At 37.1% G+C, this 25319-nt stretch overlaps 1 protein-coding gene across 8 annotated transcripts in view; it reads right to left on the bottom strand.

The window, feature by feature from the left end:
- Nucleotides 1-25319, bottom strand: part of Elavl2 (ELAV like RNA binding protein 2) — a 164699-nt gene that overhangs the window by 10982 nt on the left and 128398 nt on the right. For all 8 annotated transcript variants that reach the window (XM_042692917.1, XM_042692910.1, XM_042692912.1 and 5 more), the window contains 2 exons: nucleotides 4247-4400; nucleotides 1261-1486 (listed from right to left, as the gene is read on the bottom strand). In XM_042692917.1, coding sequence (XP_042548851.1) covers nucleotides 1261-1486; nucleotides 4247-4400 — 380 coding nt within the window. The remainder of the gene's footprint in view (nucleotides 1-1260; nucleotides 1487-4246; nucleotides 4401-25319) is intronic.

The raw sequence follows: 25319 nt of genomic DNA, 5'->3' as shown, positions 1-25319 counted from the left end.
CCTAAAGTAATACACTTGAGTATCTCTTAAAAGGAAATGTTGCAATGAGTTTTCCTCTACGCTTTTCAACAGTCTAATACATTAAGGAGGAGGGGATGGAAGATATTCAAACTAGAAAAAACGAAATTTTTACCATCTTCCAAGGTTAATTATGTGATTATAATTTTGATAACTATCCTGTCTCATAAAGGTACGAAATAAAGCTCAAATGTACTTGATGTTATAATGGCTATGTTTCATATGGCCAAAAAAGATACCTTAAAATGTTTGGGCAAACAAAAACTGAGTATTTAGTTTATAAAACCAGAACCTCCTTGTGTCTCTGATGAACTTCTTAAAGTGACTGTTCTTCTCTCAAGCACATCAGAGATGTTTCTGAGTGAGTCCTGGTATGATTAATTAGAATACTCATAGATTGAGATGGTCCCTTCTTTGGGCTAATGTCATGATCATCCTACCAGTCAATAAATTATCATCCACAGGCCAAATCCAGTGCTACTAGTTACTGCATGGCCCAGGAGCAGCTAAGAATGACTTTTATACTTTGATCGTTGTTGAAAGAAAAGAAACACAGTTGCAAAGACCATAACCTATAAAGTTTCATTATAGTTCCATTACAGAAAATGTATGCCATCTTCTGAACTAACAACAAAAAAGGGGGATGGGGAGATCCATTGGTATCAACTAGGATATTCACATAGGTTATAGATTCTTAAATAGAACAGGTACTATTGAAACAGATTAACTGAAAGAGCTTGACCTAAACATGGAAACACAAACATAAAATCTGACCAAGAAAATAACCAAGAAAGGGAAATTAGAAGCTCTGGAAACAATTTGCTAGAGCCTAGCAAGCTGTAGGCTGATTTCTCAACTGATGTTTTGGGTCAAATAATTTATTATTACTAGCTCTCCTACACATTGTAGAATGTTTAGTAGCATCCCTAATCTCTACACAGTAAATGCTAGTAGCATCTCCCCCTCAATTTATGGCAACATGAATGTCTTCAGATATGTTTATTACCTGCAAAATTACCCTTAGTGGAGAACTACTATTGTAAATAATTGTTCTTTTGTCCCTATTTTGAATTTTAAAAACGATGTTATTCTTCAAGTAGATTCTGAAGGACTGAGGGAGGGAGGAACAATAAAACTAGTAAGACAAAAGCAAACCAGAGATTCTGTGCTAAAAGCACTAGACAGTAAAGCTAAGCATTTTCTTCATTTAGTAGCTGGACAGGAGAACTAAACCAGACTTACCTAAAACGCTGTGCCTGCTGAGCTAGCGGTCCTGGATACCTTCTGTTTGGAGACTGGTACAGCTGGGAAAGGATGGCCTGATTGGTTTTTTGGCTTGGATTATTAGCAAACTTTACAGTGATTGGCTCTGTGGCACCAGGAGGTTTCTGGCCATTTAGGCCTTTGATAGCTTCTTCTGCCTCAATCCGCTTGTCAAATCGAATAAACCCTACACCCCTTGATATACCTATGGTAGATTTGAGTAAAGATTCAGAAAAGGGGGGAGTAGAAGGAGGGAAGGAAAGAAAAAAGGACAAATTAATTTTTCTTCTTGAGAAAATCTTTTGACTCACACATAATATTTGCCCCAAAAGTGTAAAAAGAAAATTTTTACCTTAGCAATTCGGCTACAATCGCAATTTTACATTTTTTTTAATGCATGAAATCACCTATACTGAGTACCCATTATCACATGTCTTCCAACAAAACAAAAAGACAAGAAAGTACAAGTATGTATATCCATGTTCTCTCAATGCTTTCCTCTCATGTCCTCTCTCTCCCTCATGAATTCTCCATAATAATGTCAATGGCTTGCCTATTTTTCAAACCATACTATTGGACATGCAGTCCAGAAATGGGAAGCGTAGAGGCTCTCTTTTTCATGGTAATACAACAAAATATGAGCTAAAACTGCTGAAATCAGGCAATATGGTAAAGAGATATATTTCAGCTAAAATTTTAAAGGTTAATAATACTGCATAGATGTAGGTCTTTTACAAATAAGAATGTCTGAAGAGCTATTCTGGTTCTCTAAAGCTTCCTTATGATGCTATCTGTACTTAGTATCGGGAAAGTAACTACCCAGAGAACAGGGATCAAAAGAGAACTTATATTGGGAAATAAGTAAGAAGAACATGAAAACTTTCTAGCCTCAGCAATAACACTATTATGGAAGTCACTCCCTATCCATATTCTCCTCACACTGGAAAAAAAGAATGACCACAGCAAGAGAATGGTCAAGATTTTTCCAGTTTATGAGAAACAGGCATTTAATTAGCATGAACAGGCTAGTTGGCCAACTGTAACTGGTCACCATAAAACAAAAAGCTGCAATCTCAAAGGATCTAGAGTATCCAAACTATATTGATGAAGGAAAAGGGAGTAGGTTTTCCTTGAAAGATAGAATGGAAGCAAATATATCTTTTCTTTTATGCTGTAGTTCCTATTAAAAATACTATCTAGGACTTGACTGTTCCACTAGGAAAGCATTAGAATAGCAATGAATTGGCCTCCACACTGGTTGAGTCACTGAAACCAAAGATTCTCAAACTTGAGCCTGCATCAGCAAAACCAGAGAGTAAAATGTCCAGGTTCAGAGTTTAACTTTACAAGTAAGTTTCTGAATAAGGCTCAAAATGTGCAGTTCTACAAGGTTCCATAAGGTTGCTGATATTGCAGTGTGGGACTGCAGTTGAGAATCACTGAGTAAAATACCAGATAGTGACCTAGGCCCACCTGTTACCCCACATGCACTGGATACACTCACTGTCAGTTAAACAATAACATGAGCTTTCTGTATTACCAATGAAATCTAATGAATTAAAAAACATTAACAATATGAAAAGTGTTTATATCACTCAGAACAAGCTTTGTTTGAATATTATGACTAGATTTCTACTTAACCCCAGGAGCAGTCTGTGTGATACATTGAATGCATGCATAGTATTACAATTATTGCAGCAGAAACCATATTTTGTATACAATCACTTAACCAAAAAACTCTTCTCAGAACCATAAAATCTATTGGTCATTCTTCTAGGTATGCATACAGTGGTATATTTCTCCTGTAAAAGCAGTACTTCCTATGAAACCAACTAAGAGCAGAGGGAGCCATAACACAGGGAGCACTGATCAGATTCAAATCAACTAAATTCATCTTCCCTTAAAGATTTTTTTTTGGAGGTCTGGTCGTGGGGCCTGAACTCTGGGCCTGGGCGCTGTCCCTCAGCTCTTCAGCTCAAGGCTAGCACTCTACCACTTGAGCCACAGCGCCACTTCCGGCTTTTTTCTTATGTGGTGCTGAGGAATCGAACCCAGGGCCTCGAGCATGTAAGGCAAGTGCTCTACCACTAAGCCATGTTCCCAGCCCCCTTAAAGATTTTTTTTAAAAAATGGCCTAACTCTTTTCTGGGATTAAGTTGTCTCTTTTTTAAAAAAATATTCTCCTATTGTAAATATCAGACTGTAATATGACTGCTTAGGTGATTTTTTTATCCTCCTTACTATGCTTCTCTATATTTAAAAATGTTTCGAGAAGAATAAACATGGCTTTTAGAATGGAAAAAAATGTGCCTGCAACTTATTTTGAAAAGCCAATAGTCAAATCTATTTTGTCAGTTTTCCACTAAGTAAAAGCTTTAACCAGAAGTGCTCCTGCTATAGAAAAGTTTTAACAACATCTTATTCCTCTCATTTCATTTTGATCAAAAGTTGTATTAAGCATAAAATAAAAATTTAACCTTCAAAACTGTATACACTAAACTATGCCTATACAACACAGCATGAACCAGGAAAACAGCTTTAACAGCAAGTAGGAAAGTGGATGCAGCACAACCCTCCTTCAGAGAACTAGATGCCCAGCGCAGCTTAAACTCTGCTTTTTACACAAATAAGATTGTTTATTAGTACTTTATAGGGAAAATGGGGGCTTTCTTTATGGAGAAGCCTGAAAATGAAGATTATAGCATCATAAATTTATTACAAGCCATGAAACAGGCTTCAAACCTGAACCTTCAGGGTGGAAATGACTCAAGCTCACTCACAACATTCCACAATCTATTTCTGTCCATGCATATTTATGAACAATTCCAGCAGAAAATTGCATTTTCTGGCCCACATATACCTTTGATGTGTTCTAGAGGCAAGACTGCAGTAGAGGAAGACAGAGTATTTCACAATCTGCCAGTCCGACAGAGCAAAAGACTGTCCAGAACCACTGCCTACTTACCAGTGACCTGGTCCACAAGAATACGAGAAGTAATTATGCGTCCATATTGGGAAAACAGCTGTTCCAACTCCTTTTGGGTCATTGTTTTTGGAAGCCCACTGACATATAAATTTGCATCTCTGATAGAAGCTGAACTTGGGCGAGCATAGGAAACCTGGAAGAGGGGAATAGAATTAGGTGCATATGCCCACTTGGTCACCACCTTTCAGAAACCTAAAGCCTGCCAAAGTATTCTTTTTCAAAAAGCATACAACAAACACTGATGTTAATATATAAGCAGTATATTAACTGCTTTACTCATTTCTGGAAGTTTTAGACAAATGGGAAATTCTATCCTCTACGTAGAAAAAAAGGCATCTATCACTATGACTGTTTAAAGTTCTCAAAAACACATGAGGTCAGGTGCATAGAACATAGTATGACAATAACAGCTTGTCCTCTGTGAGACCAATCCCTTAAGAAGACAGACATGGGGCAAATCACGCCAAGCTTACAGGCCCTAAATTCATCACACACATTTTTAGGTCCCATATCCCAGCCTATCTCATCTCTGAGAATAGTATGACCACATTTCTAAATATGCACTCTTAATTAATAAGTTTGCTCTGGTGATATATGACAAAGTAACTCACTCCCATAAATTCCCAGGAATTTAGATACATGAATGAACTACATCCATGTTTGCCTTTGTCAATTAATTGTCTTCTTGACTAGAGTCAGATTATAAGGATTATAATATGAATAGTTTTATCATATATTATACAAATATTTCAGATCTAGTTCTTGATTAACTTTACCTGCCATGTAATGTACTAACAAAATATGCCCTAACTTTGAACCATAATATTCAAAATTCTACAAGAATGGAAGACAAAAAAGTATATAACCATTATTCTTGTATCACTCATTACTATATGTTCAGGGTCTAGTTAATGTTCAGCATGTGATGAATGTTGAAATACCTCACCGATGCTCCTGTTCTATCATAGCTCACTGAACCAAAGCATTTATGGTCCAGCTGATAAAGTCATCTCTTGCCCACCATCTATCCCAAGCCAGGTTTAAACAGCTAGTCCCCACAACTAGTCACAACCACATTCCCTTTGGGTTAACTCAGTTTTTCTTGGCTATCCAACTGCAAAGACCGAAATTCTGCAATATAGACCAGACCATCATTGGCATCATTTGTAAAAACAATACTATGTCTAACTCTGCCAGGGAAGTATAATATGGTTATTGGTATCCACCTTCAATATAGTTTATAACCCTCAAAAAGAACAATTTCTAATCAATACTAACATTTTTTTAAACTTTTAGCATGAGCTGGGCGCTGGTAGCTCACTCCTGTAATCAATCCTTACTATTTCAGGATACTATGATCTGAGGATCACGGTTCAAAGCCAGCCTGGGCAGGAAATTCCCTGTGAGACTCTTATCTCCAACTAATCACCAGAAAACTGGAAGTGGTGCTGTGGCTCAAGTGGTAGAACACTTGATTTAAGCTGAAGAGCTCAGGGACAGTGCTCAGGCCCAGAGTTCAAGCCCTACAACCGACCCACGAAACAAAAAAACAAAAACAAAACTTTTATTATGAAGAACCAAGTATTTTCTTCTTGGTTCAAATTAAACCCATAGCTATTACACAGTTTTAAATTACCATATAAAATTCTGTCTATCTTTCACCCTTGTCCCAAGAGTGTTTACTACTCTTAAGCTTTATTGCTCATTAACAAGGGAAAATATATCACCTGTTCTGAAGGATTTATTTGGAAGTCAAAGTAGGTCTGTCCTATGTTATGAAAAGAAGGAATTTGAAACAGTGATAGAAAGAAACATATTTACATACATCTTTTTCCTCTATGCCTGTGTAATTAGGAATAATGGATACTGCGAGTTTAAACACAGTACAAAATAAGAAATTAAGAAAAATTTCAACTTATCAAAGTTTTCTGTGGGAATCTAGTCTTGGGACTGATATAACTGCTGAACCATCCAGTCACTAAATAATATATGGAATTCAGTGATGTGAATAAATGAATACCCAAGGTTCTTTTCCAGACTACAATTCCCAATTATCTAAGGAAGCTAAAACTCCCACCACTTGGCCCATGTCCATATCTGTGATTTGGTGGCTTTATTTCTGTAGCAGGGAGCTCTCAGCAAGTCAGCAGTCACTCTGCTCAGATTACATGACTAAAGTGTACTCAGCGTAAAAAGAATCACTTCCTCTGGGCTATAGGAAAAGCACATACATTCACAAAGGAGGCTAACTACAAATGACTGGTGAAGCCAACAAGCAGAAGTGGGCAAGCAACATCTACGCTGAGTTCCAGCAGAGTAGAGGGCAGAATAACAGAGGTTAAAGATGATGGACAGTTCTCTAATCTTTGTACCCAGATTCAAAACTAGGTCCAATTCATTACAGGCTCTTTGAAGTCAGGACAAACTATTTAAGCCTATTATACTAATAATTGCACCTTCTTTCTACAGTAGGCATAATTAACTTCCAATACAAAATGCCTAGCACAGAGTCTAGAAATATCAGTGAACTAACATATTAGTTACATCCACATCCACCTGCAGATGATGTAGATAAAGGCCTAGGCCACTGCAGTTTAGAATAACCTGCGTTTTTTACAGTGGACCAGAATAATTTACTCATTCAGATGAATAGGAGTGGAGTGTCTTAAATGTTCTTCTAAAATATATTTAGAAAAGAAAAGGTTTTTACTTAGTTCTTACATAAAAATTGAAAACACACTTGGGTCAGTTATATTTTCCTTCATTATTCAGTCTTCAGTTCATTGTTCCTTTAATTCCTATACACATTAAAAGGCCTTCAAGACAAATCTCAAAACAGCATTTTTTTCCAGTTGTTTCATCAAAGAACTGCATTCCGTTATAGGACAGATATGACCAGACTGTATAAAACTCATGATGATAAAACTGAGTAATTCTAAATTACATTTAGACCAGAGAAGTGTGACATTTAAAAGCACAATCAAGGATGGTATTCTGGGCCCTGCAAACAATCCCAATTGGCTGGTAGAACACACAAAGTCACTTACAGCTAGGGAAACAGACAAAGGTGATGTGAACCACCTGCCTAAGGTTAGACACCAGTAGTGTTGTGTGGATTCACACTGTAATCTTGGCCCCACTTGGTCCCCGATCATTGTCTCATTCAGATTTCTTTTCACAGTACCACACTGTGGTAGCTTATCAGTTCATTTTTTTTTAAGAGTTTGGACAAATTAAATGACTCTTGGCTGTTTAAACACATTCAGGCACACAACGAAACTGACAAAAGACATCAGAAAACATGATTTTGTTAGAAAACATAGTTAAGTCCAAATTATCTATTTCTATTCATATTTTTAACGTAGTTTATCCTGAGAATTGTGGTTACTACTTGAGATTAACTGGAAAAAATTGAACGTCAAAATTAAAATTCATTTCATTATGCTAAAGTTCTAAGAACTAAAGTGCCAGTGGCTCATGTCTGTAATCCTAGCTACTCAAGAGGCTGAGATCTGAGGATCACTATTCAAAAGACAGCACAGGCAGGAAAGTCTATGACCCTCTTACCGCCAATTAACCACCAAAAAACCTCAAAGTGGAGCTGTAGCTCCAGTGGTAGAACGCTAGCCTTGAGCAAAAAAGTTCAGGGCCAGCACTCACATCCTGAGTTCAAACCCCAGGACTGGTACAAGGGAAGGGAGGGGGAAGAGCAAAGAGAAAGGAGGGGGAAAGGTAGAAAAGGGAAGGAGGAAGTGGGAAGGAGGAAGAGAAGGTGGGAAGGAAATAAGCACTGCAATCAAGATGTACTCAAATATTGACATGCTATATTGAAACTCCTTTGTACAATTGCTTAAAGACTTTTTTAAAAAATTAGAGAGAGAAAGTAACAAAGTTAACCTCTAACTTCCAAGAAGTGTAAAGAAGGACATTTGCCCTATCCCTCCCTTCCTCCCAGACTGGTTTCACTCCTACTGCTTCATTGTCTCTCCAAATTAAAGTAGCTCCTTTTCCCCTCCCTGTTAAAGATATCACTGTGACGAACAGCCTTTCTTTTAGGAAAAGGAAAACATGTCCTCTTCCATCTCAAAGAATTATACGTATAAGATGCACTTAGACCAAGTGAGAAGGCTTGCAGAGGGATAAGGATTTACACTTCAGGGATTTAAATCAGTTACCATGCCTCATTTTTTATTTAATAAGCAGAACTCTCCTCCACTCTGATTTTTCTGTGGGTTTGGAACTTGTATTGGTGCTTTGTTTTAAATACTCATCCAGGGAACCGTGCAGGGACTATCTTCAGCTTCGAAGTGTTTAAATATCTTTATGGTCTTCAAGACTAAATTCCCTTGGAGAAAACTCAAGAGAGTGTTTGACTGAAACGACAGATTCTGAATTAGAAATACTTCATTTACAATGAACTTCCAGAACATACCCTATGGCATCAATAGCTTCTTCCCTTATCAGGTGCAAGCTATCCTCCAATCTACATTTGCTGGATTAATATATGGTTTAGGATTTTAAATTCTCACTGCCATTTAGACAGGTGAATATTTAATGCCTGAGGAGCAAGGTTATGAAATGTCAAAACTACTAAGTGAAGGATCTAATTTAAGAGGCAGCCAGGGAGTCTGCAATTTAAATATTTAAAGATGATACAGGGAGTACAAAACTGAACACCAATCTACTCCAAAGATAGCAATTTACAACTCAGGTTTATCCTGGAAGTTCTCACAACTCTACAAGTGATATAATAAACTAAGACACATAATGCTAAAATTACTCAGGGGGTTGGAGGAGAGGAAGCAGTGAGACGTAAGAGGTAAATAAATGTTCTAGCCAATGGTGTCTCAAATAGTTCTACACAGAGATTAGACTGGACAAAATAGAGATAAAAATAAATTTAGCAAAGTAATTAGGTCTCAAAAACAGAGTAATTTGAAACATTCTTAGATTCCTTGTAATTAAAATCTCATTTCTTCATCAGCATCTAAAACTAATTATACATTAAACATGCAACGATGAGTAACACACATACTAAGAGTAGGTTATCAAAACACAAGTTAATCAAAATACACAGAATTAAAAGGGATGAAAAAATTCTTATGGAGAAGAACTGATTTTATTAAATGTGAAGTTTAATATTCCAATACATTGCTTCCAACACAAGTTCATCTGAAACGCTTTTATCCAAAAACACAACTGTTCTCTTTCTCTGACTCATCAATGAAAAGATCAATTATAGTGACATTAATGCTAACAAAATACAGTGATATGGCCCATGAAAGAACAAAGCAATTGCTCCTCTCTTAAACTAAGAACATTTGAAAAAATAACCCACTGACAAGATCACCAATGAACTACTTTCATCACTTGTCAATTACTGACTGACGAATAGAAGTATGAGAACTAAAAATTAGTACTTGCTACCTCAGATATTAAAAAAAGATCCATTCAATCTCTCCAGCTGGAGTAGAAAAGGCCATAGTTATTCCTATTGAAACTATTCATATCAAAAACTTGATGTTTTCATGGGATTATCTTTAGAATGAGGAACACTAACTAAAAGTTAGGTCTGTCTCTGGTAGGGACAGCAAAGGTCTTGTGATACCATTGTGTATATAGTCAGCTAGTCCCACAACATAGCTCCAGAAATGCTCACAAGTAGCATGTACAGAGGGTTGTCATTTCTAACTACAATTCAGGCTACAGACTATCAATCTGGCTCACAACAAAGACGAGCTGCTTCCAAATGCAAACCCTGCCAAGTCTAAATCTTAAAACACCAAGACATATGCATATCTTAGTCCAAGATTAAGTTTTCAACAAGAAAGGGCATGTTTCACAATGGGTCAAAAATAAGGAAGCCTGAGAAAACAGTAAGAAATTAATGAGTAACTCCAGCAAAGGTATTACAGCTACAGGAAATAATCACATCTAATAAGGAGGATTATAAAAGGTATTATAGATTAATGTAGTTACAGAATTTGGTAAACTATCACTGGAAAATATATATGAACCTCCAAGTTTTACTCAGATTTACTGAGTTAAATGTCTTGAACCTAAATAAGGATTGTTTTAACTCAAGAGAGGTCATAAACATGGTAGAATACGTTTGATAGTTCAACTCTCCTTTAAAATCCTTCCAGGGTTATATAATGATTTAAGATGAATTTAAAATGTCTCAGTCCTTTGGGCTCAAGGCACTGTTACTTTCTCCATAGAACACGCTAACCTTCAGAAGTATTCCCCAAAACATCCTGGCCTCTCACTTTCTTGTGTTTATATAAGTGCTTTCTTCTAGTCACATGAGTTTCAGTCACTTCAGAGTTTGCATGGACACTAACTGCTCTCTAAAATCCATGCTCATCAGTTCTGTCCACTGCTGCCTCACTTAGTACCTCTCCACTTGCACCCCACAGTGCATAATACGTGTTTCCCCCTTAAATACTGACTAAAACAGACTTCGCTCATCTTTTACTCTATCTTGTAAGTGGCTAACCGCTTAATATAAGAAACCTTGTCATCATCCTACTTTATACACCTTGGTACTCACAAAACATGTATTATAAAAAAAGATGTATAATCACCCACTAAGTAGAGTTTATCTTTGAAATTTTGTTTAAAAGTTTGAGAAGTCACAATCTGATATAATAAAAATTACCAAAATCCCTAAGTGGTAGCACCTTGAAAACTCTATTAAACATTTTTTTTAAAAAATCTTCAGTTCCCAAAGTTGGGGTTTAAATCACTAAAGGAAACAATTTTTTATATTGTTTGGTGGAGAGGAGGGGGTCTCAATTTTGGAACAAGAAGAAAATACAGAAGTCATTTTGTTCAATTTCTTATAGTTAGAAAAGATGCTAACAACAACCACAAAGGGCAAAGTGGCTTATCCAGATAGAGTTGAGTGTAGGGTACAGGTCCTGCCTCTTTGTTAATGCATTTTCCAGTATACCATTCACTGAAATACAGCTTTAAAACACAAATAATAAAATGAAAGTTACTGAAAGATCAGATATTTCCAAGGAAATACCAGAAGAGAGATTGTAAGAAGATAAAAAATTTTTAAAAAGATAAAAACTTCAGCTTTATAAATAAATCTTTTTAAAGAGAATAAAAAACACACTGAAATGAGTGGTTCCACTAATGAAGTGACTGTGTATTTTTTTTAGTAGTAATAGTATTTACTTAGCAGATGTGTGCAAAAGAACCAAATCTTCTGAATAAAGAGAGAAAAACTAAGAGTGCTGAGACTAGGGCTTTCTACCAATCTACAACAGTTCATATCTTATGCTTCTACTTTTTTAAAGAACATTTTTAGAAGCACCATTTAATTATACAAAGGGGCTACATTTTCACATGTATATGCATATCTTGATTAGACTCTCCTCTCAACAAACTTCAGTGTTCTATTTTCACACACACAAAGTATTTACACTGCATTCATCATTCACTCTTTCCATCCTCCTACTAGTATCCCCACCCAAGCAAATCTGGTTTACATCCTTGTCATTCATGATTTTAGTGTATGCTAATTACTTAATTTCACTGGCATTTCACATGTGCACATACAGGATGTTAACCAGCTTGAACCCAAGTCACTTTCATTTGCCCCCTCCCCGTTACCCCTTATTATTCAGGAGCTTTCACTGAGTTTTGGTTTTGCATCTTTATTCAGAGATGCACTGAATTTCGACATTGCTCACCCTTGAAAAAAATGTCCTTTATGCTTCTGCCTTTTTAAAGATTATCATCTTTTTAAAATATCACATAAGAAAGAGAAGCCAGTAACTAGTTATATACATTTGGGAGGCTCCCTGGCTTAGCCTTGTATCATTTTCAAGTAGAGCAGCATCGTTAGAATCAAGTCAATCATAGCTTCAACTTAAAGATAAAGTTAAGAATAAGCAATGTCTTACTAACTGGTCATATGATGTGGGTTTAAGTTAATATTAAAAGCTATGAACAAGCCGGGCACTGGTGGCTCACGCCTGTAATCCTAGCTACTCAGGAGGCTGAGATCTGAGGATCGCGGTTCAAAGCCAGCCCAGGCAGGAGAGACCATGAGACTCCTATCTCCAATAAACCACCAGAAAACCGGAAGTGGCGCTGTAGCTCAAGTGGTAGAGCGCTCGCCTTGAGCTGAAGAGCTGAGGGACAGTGCCCAGGCCCAGAGTTCAAGCCCCATGACAAAAAAAAAAAAAAAAAGCTATGAACAGCCACAAAAAAAAAAAAAAGTACTATGGTTGCAAGATTTGTATTAAACTAATCATAAACCACAGAATACATAAATTAGATTTCCTTTTACAAATGTCTTCTCACAACCTTTTAAAACTGCACTGAACTAGGCTTAAGTATTACTCAGTTTCACTGATGCATATCACTTAAATTAGGGCCGAATAGGCTGTCTTGAAAAATATCTTTATTTTTCTATTAAAGTATGATAGCTGGCAGATCACTCCTGCCCATTTACACTTGTCTCTCCTCAGCTATAGTAGATGATGTCACTAGAGATAACTCAGGTCACTAGAGACAAATGGTGTATATATTCTTCCTTTTTTCTGAACTGGGATTGAACCCAAGCACCTTTCCTGTGCTAGGCAAGCGCTCTACACCATTTGAGACACATCCCCAGCCCTTTTTGCTTACATGTTTTGTGCCAGATAATGGGGCCTGCACTCAGGGCCTGGGTGCTGTTGCTGAGATTTTGCACTCAAGACTAATTCTCTACCACCTGTGCCACAGCTTTACTTCTGGCTCCATCCACCCCCCCTCCCCCAACGTTAATTGGAGATTAGAGTCTCACAGACTTTCCTACCCAGGCTGGCTTCAAAGCATGATCCTAAGATCTCAGCCTCCTGAGCTGCTAGACTTACAGTCATGAGCCACCAGGACCCAGCTGCATCGTGTTGTCTGAGACAGAGTCTCCCCTAAATATGTTTGGGCTGGCCTCAAACACGTGATTATAGTTATGGACCACTGCATTTAACTTTTTTGTTTAAAAGACTAGGGATGAAACCTAGTGCCTCATGTATGCTAGCCCACTGTTCTACTACAAGGCTTAAACCTCAGCCCAAAGATAGTCTTGAAATTAAACCTACAACCTAAGTGTCTTCCAAGCTGCTTAAGCATCTCTACATGTGAAAAATAAAACTGGAAGTTGGATGCCAGTGGCTCACACCTGTAACCCTAGCTAATCAGAGGCTGAGATATGAGGACCACAGTTTGAAGCAAACCAAGGCAGTAAAGTCCAGGAGACCCTTATCTCCAACTAACTAGCAAAATGCTAGAAGTGGAGTTGTGACTCAAGTACTATAGCCAGCCTTAAGCAAAAAAACTAAGGGACAGTGCCTAGACCCTGAGTTCAAGCCCTAGTACTGGCGAAATAAATAGGATATTGTCATTATTGGCCATTTCTGAAACAAAAACTCTATTGTCTTTGAGGTAAGATAATAAGATACAGAGAGGGGGACTTTGCACAAGGACACTGTACATACACTGATAGAAAAACAATAATTAAGGCATCTTCCAAGTTCATGGCAGTTGTAAATAATCAATTCTTGGGCATTATACATTTTAGTATAAGATGAGGGCTGAGGAATATGCAGGAAAGCCTGCACCTTGAGGAAGAGACTGTCTTATCTCAAGCAGAGTCGACATCCAGAATCTTCAATGGGCTGACAAAAGTTCAACTTACTTGTCTTTCCCCAATCAAACTATTACATATTAAATCCTCCAACCTCCTCATTCTCTCACATACAAATTTATTCAATTAAAACCCCAAAAAGGCATAAAATGACAAACAGTACACATTTTGAGAACACAATAATAACAAATTGACTTAGCCAACTCCTGATTAGGTTTACAAATTTGTTTCTGCATAGAGGATAGATTGTAAGTCCATTGAGCAACAAGGTGCTCAATGTTTTAATGGGATCTCCTAGTAGGGAAAAAATACTAGAACGTCTACTTGAGCATATACATAATTCTCATGTTAGATAGTTCAACTAAATATAACAAGACATTCAAGCAATATAAAGAAGGGAAATCACAGTTCCTTGTATGAGATGTATTTGAGCTTCTTCAATACTACCTAAGTACCAGAGTGCCTCAAAGCTTCCTGGTAGGGTAGCAGCAATGCAATTGAAAGCTTCTGAAGGTGGACAAGTGGAATAACGAGAGAAAAACTAAAAATCCTACAACTAGTACTTCATATCAATTTAAATACACCTGTAATAGATAAGTCTTTTCAGTATTAAGTGAAAATTATTGGTCCTGGGTTTTAAGCAAGTAGAGGGTTGAAATCAATTCTTAGCAAAGTAAGTACTCCAGTACTTAATGAGTGGGTATGTTCCGTGCCCTTATGCAAAAACTATTTCTGAAGTACCTCTCAGGCAAGGATGATTAGAAGTTGTGGAAACTGCCTAAACAACTGGCTTCTTTATTGCTTCTTTGGAAACAATACAGTAAACTGGTTTATAGAATAATAGCTGTACTTATTCAATTCTTAGCCATTTTCCAGTAATAACTTCTTATGGGTTTTCTCAAGATTGCTAGCAGAAATCATATTATCAAGATAATCGCTGCAACTTTATTTCTAAATATAGAGTTAAGGTATCATTTGTGTAGTACTTGAATATCCAGTAAGTCTAAGGCATGGTATAGCCACAGAAAGCCTGTAAATCATCTGATCCACAAGGCTTCTCATTTGCTTCTTGCCTGCTGCTTTTAAGGCCATTTGCCTGTTCTGATAACTTTGTAAGACCCACAAATGTTACAAATACCTAAATGGTTTCTTGGCAAATTAAGCTTCCTCCTTCCCTGATCTAAAGACTTGTCAACAGATTTAAATGTAATTAAAATGTCAAAGGACCATGCACGGGCTGGTATAAGTAACCTAGAACTATTTAAAGAATATAAGTCAAATAGTGCTGATTGGCAATATATGAAAAAAGGTAAGAGTTCTCATCAAGCCAGGTTTAGGATTTTTCACATACTCTAAGTTCTGAGGGGGAGACACATACATAAAATAGATTCAGATGATAGACAAAGACACAAAGGGTGATGGATATTACATTAAAAAAGCTCACATAAAAGAATTACTTAATTCAATATTTTTGGCAAGGTGGGGAGAGGTATGCTGATACTGGGACTTGAATTCGGGGAACAGATGCTGTTGTTTAGTTTTTACACTTAAAACTGTCATTCTACTACTTGAACCACAGCTCTACATCTAGCTTTTTGGTACTTAGAGGAAAAAGTCTTTCTTGCCTGGGCTGGCTTCAAGCCATGATCTTAAAACACACATAGACATACACAAAGGTATATATTAAAAAAATACCTCAACATTCAGAGAAAAATTCCTCAAAAATAATTTTCATCTTTTAAACAAAAAACAAGCTTTATTTTTCCTAACAGCTCCCATTCAAGTGCTTGTTTTAAATTTAAAATTTGTACCCATACCTATTTTGAATTAAATGATACATTCAAGTGCTTGTTTTAAATTTAAAATTTGTACCCATACCTATTTTGAATTAAATGATACAACATTTAAAACAGTGCGTGGGGCTTGGCGTGATTCTGTTGTGAGGGATACAGATAATGTACACATCTAGATACATATGCCCAAACACATAAAAGCAGCTCATTTTCTTTCAAGTTCAGTCTATCTTTGGTGGTCTCAATCAGTAGAAACTGAGTATCAATTTTAAAAACAAAACAAAACAAAGCATTAAAAGGGACCGTTTGAGGCTGCCCATGGTATTTAGCCCTAAAATAGGGTGGGGAAAAATTTGTGTGATATACATATACCTGCGCATATGCTAAAGGAGAAAAGCTCAATACAAATATGACAAAGCCTCCCCTTTGAGCCTATGTATTTTGTAGACTTGATGTAAGTCATACAACTATGAAAAATTTACTCACTTCTTAAGTGGATAAGCCCTGCAACATTATTGAGTGTTTTATGACTTTAAATCTACCACGATATTTCTCTCTTAACATGATTAGACATTAGAGAATAACCACAGGGAAAACTTTTTTTAAATGAACTGATTTGCAAGACTAATAGTCTCATTCAAAGACGATCCTTCATTCTACAAATATCTATTAGACACCTGAGCTGTATATGCCCCCAAACAGCTTTCACAAAAAATAATTACCGTATTCCTGAAGCCCTTTGTGTGACAGTTGTAAAGATTTTACAAGAGGATTTTTGAGGAAAGCCTGACAACCTTCACAGGACACAATAAAGAGACCGTATCATTGCCATTTATAGAACACCCACAGAAATGTAAAGAGAGGGCAATGAGGAGGGGGGACAGACACCTTTACCTTTGTTCCAAGACAAAGTGTTCTCATGCTTCAAATTTGCAGAAGCACTTCCCTTTACCTTGAGAATCCTGTCCTGAGGTATTTAATTACACTGAATGATCTGGCACCAGGCCCTTTCCCTGGGTCTCACTGATTGATAGCATCAATAACACTCACTGGCTGTAATTAAACCTCCAAATAGTATCCCCTTCGCCACTTGGTAGATCAATGTTCTTTAATATACAAAGAACAGAATACAAAAGGGAGAGGAGTGTGTTTTTAAAGCCCCTCACCTTCACAGTTCACTTGACTTTGCAGACCAGGGTAGTTTGCAGACATTGCATATTTCACAATTCCTCCAAGACATGCTTAATGAAAAACACTACAGAAATTCCTCACTTGTAACAATTCCTTATTAATCTTTTTTTGTAAGCCTTTTGGCAAGCCTTTTGGCACCGCTTTCACATAGCCAAGGATCAAAATTCAGTTTACAGGTCATAGGATTTCTAAATTAAGGCTGTTTATGGCAAATGTTTTCCTTAGGAAGTATTTATAGCATGCTATGATTTTTATGCTAATAGGACAAATCCCCCCATTTTTTCAGGCCCTGGCTAGAATGCTCAAATAGCCATATACTATTGAGTACCTGTGGTTCACACCTATAATCCTAGCTACTGGGGATGCTGAAATATGAGGATCCTAGTTCAAAGACAGACTAGGCAGTAAAGTCTATAAGACTGTTATCTCCAATTAATTACCCAAAGAAGCCAGAAGTGGAGCCATAACTCAAGTGGTAAAATTCTAGCCTGAACAATTCAAGCCCTGGACTGTTTAAAAAATAATCCAGATACTCAAGAAGGAGGGGAGAGAGGTATGGTTGAGGAGTCTGTAAATAAGGCAAATTCTCATTGAACTATAAAACCAATTTTCATAACATAAAGAATCGCCATCATCTTGGATCATATTATGACTCAATCTGTATCCATGAAGTAAGTACCCATTTATAAATGGACAAGTCCTCTTAGAATCAAATACACAACAAATTATTGTGATACACTTGGTAAGGTACTGAATGAGCTACAAATGTGCTGAAAATGAATAAACTGAGTATGAGAAAGAAAAGAAAGAAATAAGATTATGGTTTCTGAGGTATACCCAGAATTGTATTCATTAAAGTTAACTTCAATCATTCAAGGTAGTTTGATACATCCCACAGATGAAAATCTTGTTATTTCCACATACGTTTGTTTTGAAACAAGCACCACAGTGTACCTACGAGTAAATCATGTATTTATTAAGCAGTGGTTCTCAAGTGAGGCAACTTCCTGATTAAGAATTCATTTTTCTGGCTGTTAAAACACATTCTTTGTTCTTATTCTAGAGATGATTTCGATCCTGTAAATTCTGTGTTTTCTCAATCATTTCAATGATAGATTCTGATAAACATGAAAGTTTTGGGAGCCTTATAGGTAAAGGCAATTTAAATATGTAACCTTCCAACTCTGGGGCTTTTTAGGGCTTCCTGGAGAGCTCATAAAAAAAAATTCACAAGACACTAAGGCCTCCTACCTCGACATCCACTGAATGTTAGTCTCTCAATGAGACAAATTCCCATATTGCCTGAAAGCATTTGTAGGGTATAAATCACCAATAAATGTAAACGTGAAAACTAAAACAAAGCCCACAAAACCCATCCAAAGATATTTACAGGAACTGCAACTGCTCGGATGTGGCTCCTCTGGGCTAGAAAGGCCCTGTGCTTACTTAACTTTATAAGGTGGGGGGCCATCATCTTTACAGAAATGTGAAGAAGAAGGTCATTTGGCTACAGCAATCAACAAGTCAAATTTCTAAATATAGACACTTAGCAAAATTTGGGGAAACTAATTTTTTCCCCTGAATTATCAGTTTCTAAGAGCAGAAGGTGATGTTTTTCCTTGATACGCCTATTCCTGTGGCTCACTTGAGGGTCATTTCTAGACTCATTAGCAGCTCCAGAACCAGAGCAGGAAGGATTAAATTTCTTTTTCCTGTGGGGCAAGTAACATTATACTAATGACCAAAACAACCAGAGCACTTCAGCAAGATTTATCTTTTTTTTTTTTTTTTTAACAAATCCTCTTCTCTGTAACACAAAGTAACAATAATAAGCGTTAAAATATCCAACAAAATTAAATAAGAAAACTAAGTATTATGACGATTTTCTTCAGCAAAGGTATTTTTTTCCTCAACTTCTCCTCAACTGGATTCCTAAAACACAATTTTGATACAGAAACTGAAGATCTCAGACTATTTCTAAAAACTTGACCTTCCATAAGAAACAAGCTAAAACAAGCAACTTCTACCTCAATATCCAGTGTGAAAACAAAACCCACTCACTGTTAACCATGTAGACTGCCATGACAGTAGCACTTTATAATGGAGGAAACTGGACCAAGAAAGCAAAAGCAGAAAGCATGACTCTAAATCTTATGACTATATTCAAAAGAGCCCTTCAGACAAAGAAGAGAAGCAGGCAGGCAAGACCAAAATTTTTATGTTATTTTCCAAATATACTCCTCTTCTCTACTTGTCTATAAGCAGCATGTCAAGAAATTTCTGGAAATAACACTTGTGCAAGTAACTCTAAGTTATTAGTTAGGGCTGAAAATTGATGCTAAAGACAATGTTAGGAAAAGCTGGCAGAGGCTGGAGTAAGAGAAAATGGACATCTAGATTTTTTCTAGAGTTGGCATCAATGTGAATGTACTTTCTCTCATTTTTAAGCTATTTAACTTTCTCAATAACCTACTAGTAAAAAAGCATAAAGGAGGGACTGGGAAGGTGGCTCAGTGGTAGAGCGCTTGCCTTTGCATGCATGAGGCCCTGGGTTCAATTCCTCAGCACCATATAAGCAAAAAGAAAATAGCCGGAAGTGGCGCTGTGGCTCAAGTGGTAGAGTGCTGGCCTTGAGCTAAAGAGCTGAGGGACAGCACCCAGGCCCAGGCCCAGGCCCAGAGTTCAGGCCCCACGACCGGACTCAAAAAAAAAAGTATAAAGGATAGCTTCTATCAAATAGATTCAAGAAATTCTCATGCTATTTCCTTTACCATTAAATTACAATTGGCACTATTTAATTAATATGAACTCATATGCATCTGCTAAATATGACCTCTTTGTGTCTCAGGCTCAGTTCAAAAGACAATAGAGTTCTTCCACCAGCTATCCCAGAAAGCTGATCTCCCTTGCCCTTAATAGTTCCATTTCACAAAATCCCAAGACCCTAAAATGCCTGAATTAAGGTCCCTAAGAGATTATTTGCTCTATTTTTGTGGTGTCTACAACTTGGTAAGCAAAAATAAAATTAAAACACAGTTTCAAAGAAAAAAAGAAGATTCAGTGTTAGAAGTCAAAAGGTCCAGTGTAGGCAAGTGAGTATAGTCAGCAATGCCCTAAGCCACATCCTTTTAAACAAGTATTTCTTAAGAGCTTCATTTCATCAGCCAAAGAGATATATTTGTCTATCAGAGTCCACAGTTTGTTGCTACATGAATTGATACATGCACAAAGATGAAAAAAGTCTTCTCCAAATGTGTAGCACACACTTGTAATCCTGACATTCATGAGGCAGAGGCAGAAGGATGGTACCAGTGTAAAGCCAGCTTGGGCTATGCAGGGACTCTGTCTAAAAAAATCCTAAAAAAAAATGAATGAAGTGCTCTGAAATTACAGTAAAAAAAGAAAGAACTAAGAGCTCCTTCTTGGGAAGTTAGATCACTTGTCCCAAATCTTTCACCCAACTCTAATGCAAGCATCTATAAAACCTGAAATTCTCTACACTGGCTGTGAAAGAAATGTCTGGGATTTTGTGATACAGAGACACATCCAACAGAGCATGCTTGGGTAACAAAATGACTCCTCTAGAGGGAGGTGGATACTTTTGACTACAGAAAACTTCTACCATAAATAACCTTATGACCCACAAGCAGAGACTTCTGCTTTATCAAATTTGGAAAGAAATATCTAAAAAAAAAATCTACTCAAAGAATGACAAGTTGGATATTCTAGGAATATCCAAGTATCCATCTAATTCTCACTTTGGAAGACATTTAGAGGTATACAACAGATCTAAAACAAACATGGTCTGGCTCTGACTAGCTACCTACCCACATCAAGGTGAGGAAAAAAAAACTGAGGGTTTCATGTGTTGATAATGAGCATCCTGGCTGGGAAGGTGGCTCAGTGGTAGAGTGCTTGCCTTGCATGCATGAGGCCCTGGGTTCAATTCCTCAGTACCACATTAGCAGAAAAAGCCGGGAGTGGTGCTGTGGCTCAAGTGGTAGAGCACTAGCTTTGAGCTGAAGAGCTGAGGGACAGTGCCCAGGCCCAGAGTTTAGGCCCACGACTGACAAAAAATAAAAATAAAAATAAAAAAAAGATAATGAGCATCCTGAAAAATGTAAATCGCTTATTATGTACATACCACATTAATTTAAAAGATCATCTATTATTTCTCACTTCAAATAAAAACTGTAAACTGGAGAACACATAGATGTAACAACTTTATTTAAATGCACTGTGGCTTCTGAGGAACAGATGCAGCAAAATGCTACACCTTGAACCTTGAAACAAGGCTCTGGATTGTCAGACCACAAGTTAAAAAGAACTTAGGGCCAGGCACTGGTGGCTCACGCCTATAATCCTAGCTACTCAGGAGGCTGAGATCTGAGGATCGTGGTTCAAAGCCAGTCCGAGCAAGAAAGAGACTCTTATCTCCAATAAACCGCCAGAAAAACTGGAAGTGGCTCTGTGGCTCAAGTGGTAGAGTGCTCGTCTTGAGCTGAAGAGCTGAGGTACAGCACCTAGGCCTAGAGTTCAAGCTCCACGACCGACCAAAAAGAAAAAAAAAAATGAACTTAGGAGGACTGGGATGTGGCTGAAATGGTAGAATAACTACCCACAAGGTCCTGGGTGAAATCTCAATATCACACACACACAAAAAAATGACAATAGGAAAGCATGTACTTAGTCTGTGTTTATTATTTTTAATTAAGATAAAAAGGCCACTTACTCAACATTTCATTTTTGCCCATATCTCTAGCACAGTATTTTTCTATTATTTTGTTCGTCCACAAACAGTGATGTGACTAGGCCTTTATAAAGTTGCATCTCCTAAATTGTCAACAAATTTGTGGCCTATCTTTAAAACTATTATTTCCAAAGTGTGCAACTGTGTTCAAGTAAAGGTAAATAAGAGCTCATAGACAAGTCTTGAAATAATGGCTGTGTTATAAAAGATGATTTCCACATTTCTATACTTTGTACCATCACAGGAGATAAACTATGTAAGTAGGAAAACTTGTAGAGTAGGTCAAGGTGTCTAACAGGACTTTCCCAGTGAATAGAGAAATCAATCCCATCACTGCTCTTCCTAAAACATGGTGGATCTCCCTACCTAAGGAATATAATCACAGTGTCCTTTGCATGGCAAGCTCACCTTTTACAATCCCTCTCCACTCTAGGGGTGGTATCTACAAGGGTCTCCCACCCTGCTTTCTGCTCTAGCTGCTAGACATGCATGAACATTCAGAGTTCTGGCACTGGGTTTTGGTACTGGTACAGTACAGGTATGTTAATAGATCACCCACCACATATTCTGCACATTCCGGTTCCTGGGCTCTCCGCCCACCCCCCACTTCCCTACAATAGGAACTTCTGCACATGACACCTCAAGAATATTTCCTAATAGAAATAAACTGTATAGAAGAATTTACAGTGATAAATTAAATCCAGTCGCATCATAATAACCCTCTAGCAAAAGGAGCTAGAGATAGAAAGTATGTAACACAACTGTTATGGCAATTGCTAAGTTTCCACCTTGGTAGAGGAAAAAAGTTAAAACTCAGGCTATGATGTTGCATTTCACTAACTCTATCATCCCATGGGATAAAGGTTGGTTTATTTTTACAAATTAGCCAGGTGTCCTATTCACACCTACAATCCCAACACTTGGGAGGCCAAAACAGGAAGATCTCAAGTCCAAAATCAGCCTGAGCTACATGGTGAGACTCTCTCAATAAAAGAATAAGAAGAAAAAGTTGCACTTTCTTATGAAATTTGGTACAGACAATGAAACACTGCTCTCCCTAAAAATATATATAATAGACACTATCAGAATATCTTAATAGTATAAATTAACTTATAAATTATTTTGATAATTACAGGTTGATATTCCTTACTCAAAATGACGGGGACCATGGTGTGTTCAGGTATTTCTGATTTGGGAATGCTTGAATAAGCATAATGAGAAATCTTACAAATTAATGGGACACAAGTCTAAATAACATGAAATGCACTTATGTTTCATATGCATCTTATATATGTAACATGAAAGTCATGTTATACAGCATTTCTAATCCTTTTGTTCATGATAGAGTTATATGGTATGGAATTCTCTACTTGTGCTGTCATGACATGAAATTTTTGGATTTTGACTAAGAATGCTTATCATTTTAGACCTATAAATGGGAACTTAAAAAGAACTTGTCCAAGAATACACAGCCAGTTAAGTTCCATTAGCAACATGGGTAATCAGTAGTACAATCTCAGAGATATAGTTCTACATTAAGCATCCAGTTCATGCTAAACAGGAAAAAAATGCAAATGTGACATTTCTAATTAAAAAACAGTAATTAAGAAAAGGTATAAACTTATAGTACCATATATTTAATAGCTTTAATTACTGTCAAAATGAACATTGTAAGGCACAGATGTAACTAATATCCCAATATTTGAATATTTTTTCTATATGTGCTTAAATAGTGATTTTAATAATGGTATTTCCTATTAATAATTTTAGGTAAATTTTTAGGCAATTTTAGTCTGGTATATGCCAGAGTGACTAAGGAAAAGATCTATCTAATCAAGACCAAATTAGATCTCTTTTTGTCAGTCTTGGGGTTTATACTCAAGGCCTGAGTGTTGTCTTTGAGCTTTGGGGCTCAAGACTAGCACTCTATCACTTTATTTATTTATTTAGTCGGTCATGGGGCTTGAACTCAGGGCTTGGGCACTCTCCTTGTGCTCTTCAGCTCAAGGTGGGCACTCTACTGCTTGAGCCACAGCACCACTTCCCACTCTATCACTTTGAACCACAGCTCTACTTCCGGATTTTAGGTGGTTATTTGGAGAAAAGAGTCTCATGGATTTTCCTGCCTGGGCTTTGAATAGTGACCCTCAGATCTCAGCTTCCAAAATAGCTAGGATTACGAAGAGTTCCATTTTAGTGGTGTCTAATAGGCTTTTTGATACAAATTATTTTGAAAGTTTACTAAAAAGGAGAGCCTGATCTTATCTAAGGCAGATCTAATAGATCTAACAGATCTGAAGTGGATCCTTAAATCTATATTCCTAAATTACTCTTCTTATGATTATAATGTAACCACGTATGCAAACAACTGCTCTAGGATCTCATAATGCCTAAAAATTCTGCTTCAATCACTGCAAAAATACCAAATAGGTGTCATTTGTTAAATATACTATATTTTACACAAGGCCTATGGAGAAGTTAATGCCATTAGGAAACTCCAGGAGACACTCCTAAATAAGCTACTTTAAAGGAACTTTATTCATTGTTTCAATATTCTAATAACCAGGAATTTCAGCATTTCATACTAACTGTTAGGTGGCTTAGAAGACAGAACAGAGGCAAGGATTGTAGGGAAAAAAACAAAGGAGAAGGCAACAATGCTTGATAAGAAATGTACTCATTACCTTGCTCATGTAATTGTAACCCCTCTGTACAGTATTTTCACAATAAAAAAAAAAACTTATTAAAAAAAAAAGAACACCCACTGGACCTCCCAACTACCCCCCAAAAAAAAAGAAATCAAAATTCAAGAACTACCCAAACAGCTGTATACAAAGGATACAGTAAATAATCTTTAGTGCTCATTAAAGTATAAGCATGATGCATGACGTTTTGTTGAAGTATCAGAAAACCAGAGTTGTAATCACAGCTCTGTATTCAACTACATGACTTACTCTTGGGCAACACTAAGTCCATCAAGCTCTCCTCTTTTACTTGCAACAGAGAGGACTGCTTAAGACTAAAAATTACATCTGGGTCATGTTAATCACAAAACTTCTGTTGTGCCTCATGAGCAAAGAAAACAGATGTCAAAGAAAGGAGAGCCCAGTTTGAGTTGGAACCACACAGCCTGACAGAAGTGAAGGCAGGACTCCAGAAGGACTGTGTATCATTCAACTAGAAGTAAGCAGGAAAAGGTACAATAAGAGGCAAGCCTCCTAAGAGCACATACAAGCTTGGAATCAGACACACTTGTCAGTGAGGAGCCAGTCTGTCTCCATTGGAGAACAGTAGGAACACTGACCTCACGGCTCCAAAGCTGAACCAAGTGATATAGAGAAAGAGTAGTGAAACCAGAGTGAGAAGTAAGTGACGTTCTGTAAGATTATCCTGACAGTCATCATCAAGATGGATTGGAGGAGGGGAAAAAAAGGAGACTGATTTATGGAATAGCATCCCAGGAATTGACAAGACATACAAGTAGCCTCTAAAAACTGTTTAAAGCTGATAATACTCAAAAAACCTGGCTCATGACCTTGTATTAATATCATAAACCCATTGGGGAGAGAAAAAGAAAAAAGAGTAAAAAGAAATGGTGGGTATACAGTTTTGGAAAGTGGTCTGCTTTGCCTTTCAGAGAAATCTGGGCCAAATTGAGGATACCAGCTGTTA

This window comes from Dipodomys spectabilis, unplaced genomic scaffold (assembly GCF_019054845.1).
Source record: "Dipodomys spectabilis isolate Male_0828 unplaced genomic scaffold, ASM1905484v1 ptg000158l, whole genome shotgun sequence".
Taxonomy (NCBI): Eukaryota; Metazoa; Chordata; class Mammalia; order Rodentia; family Heteromyidae; genus Dipodomys; species Dipodomys spectabilis.
This window is presented reverse-complemented; position numbering and strand designations above follow the sequence as displayed.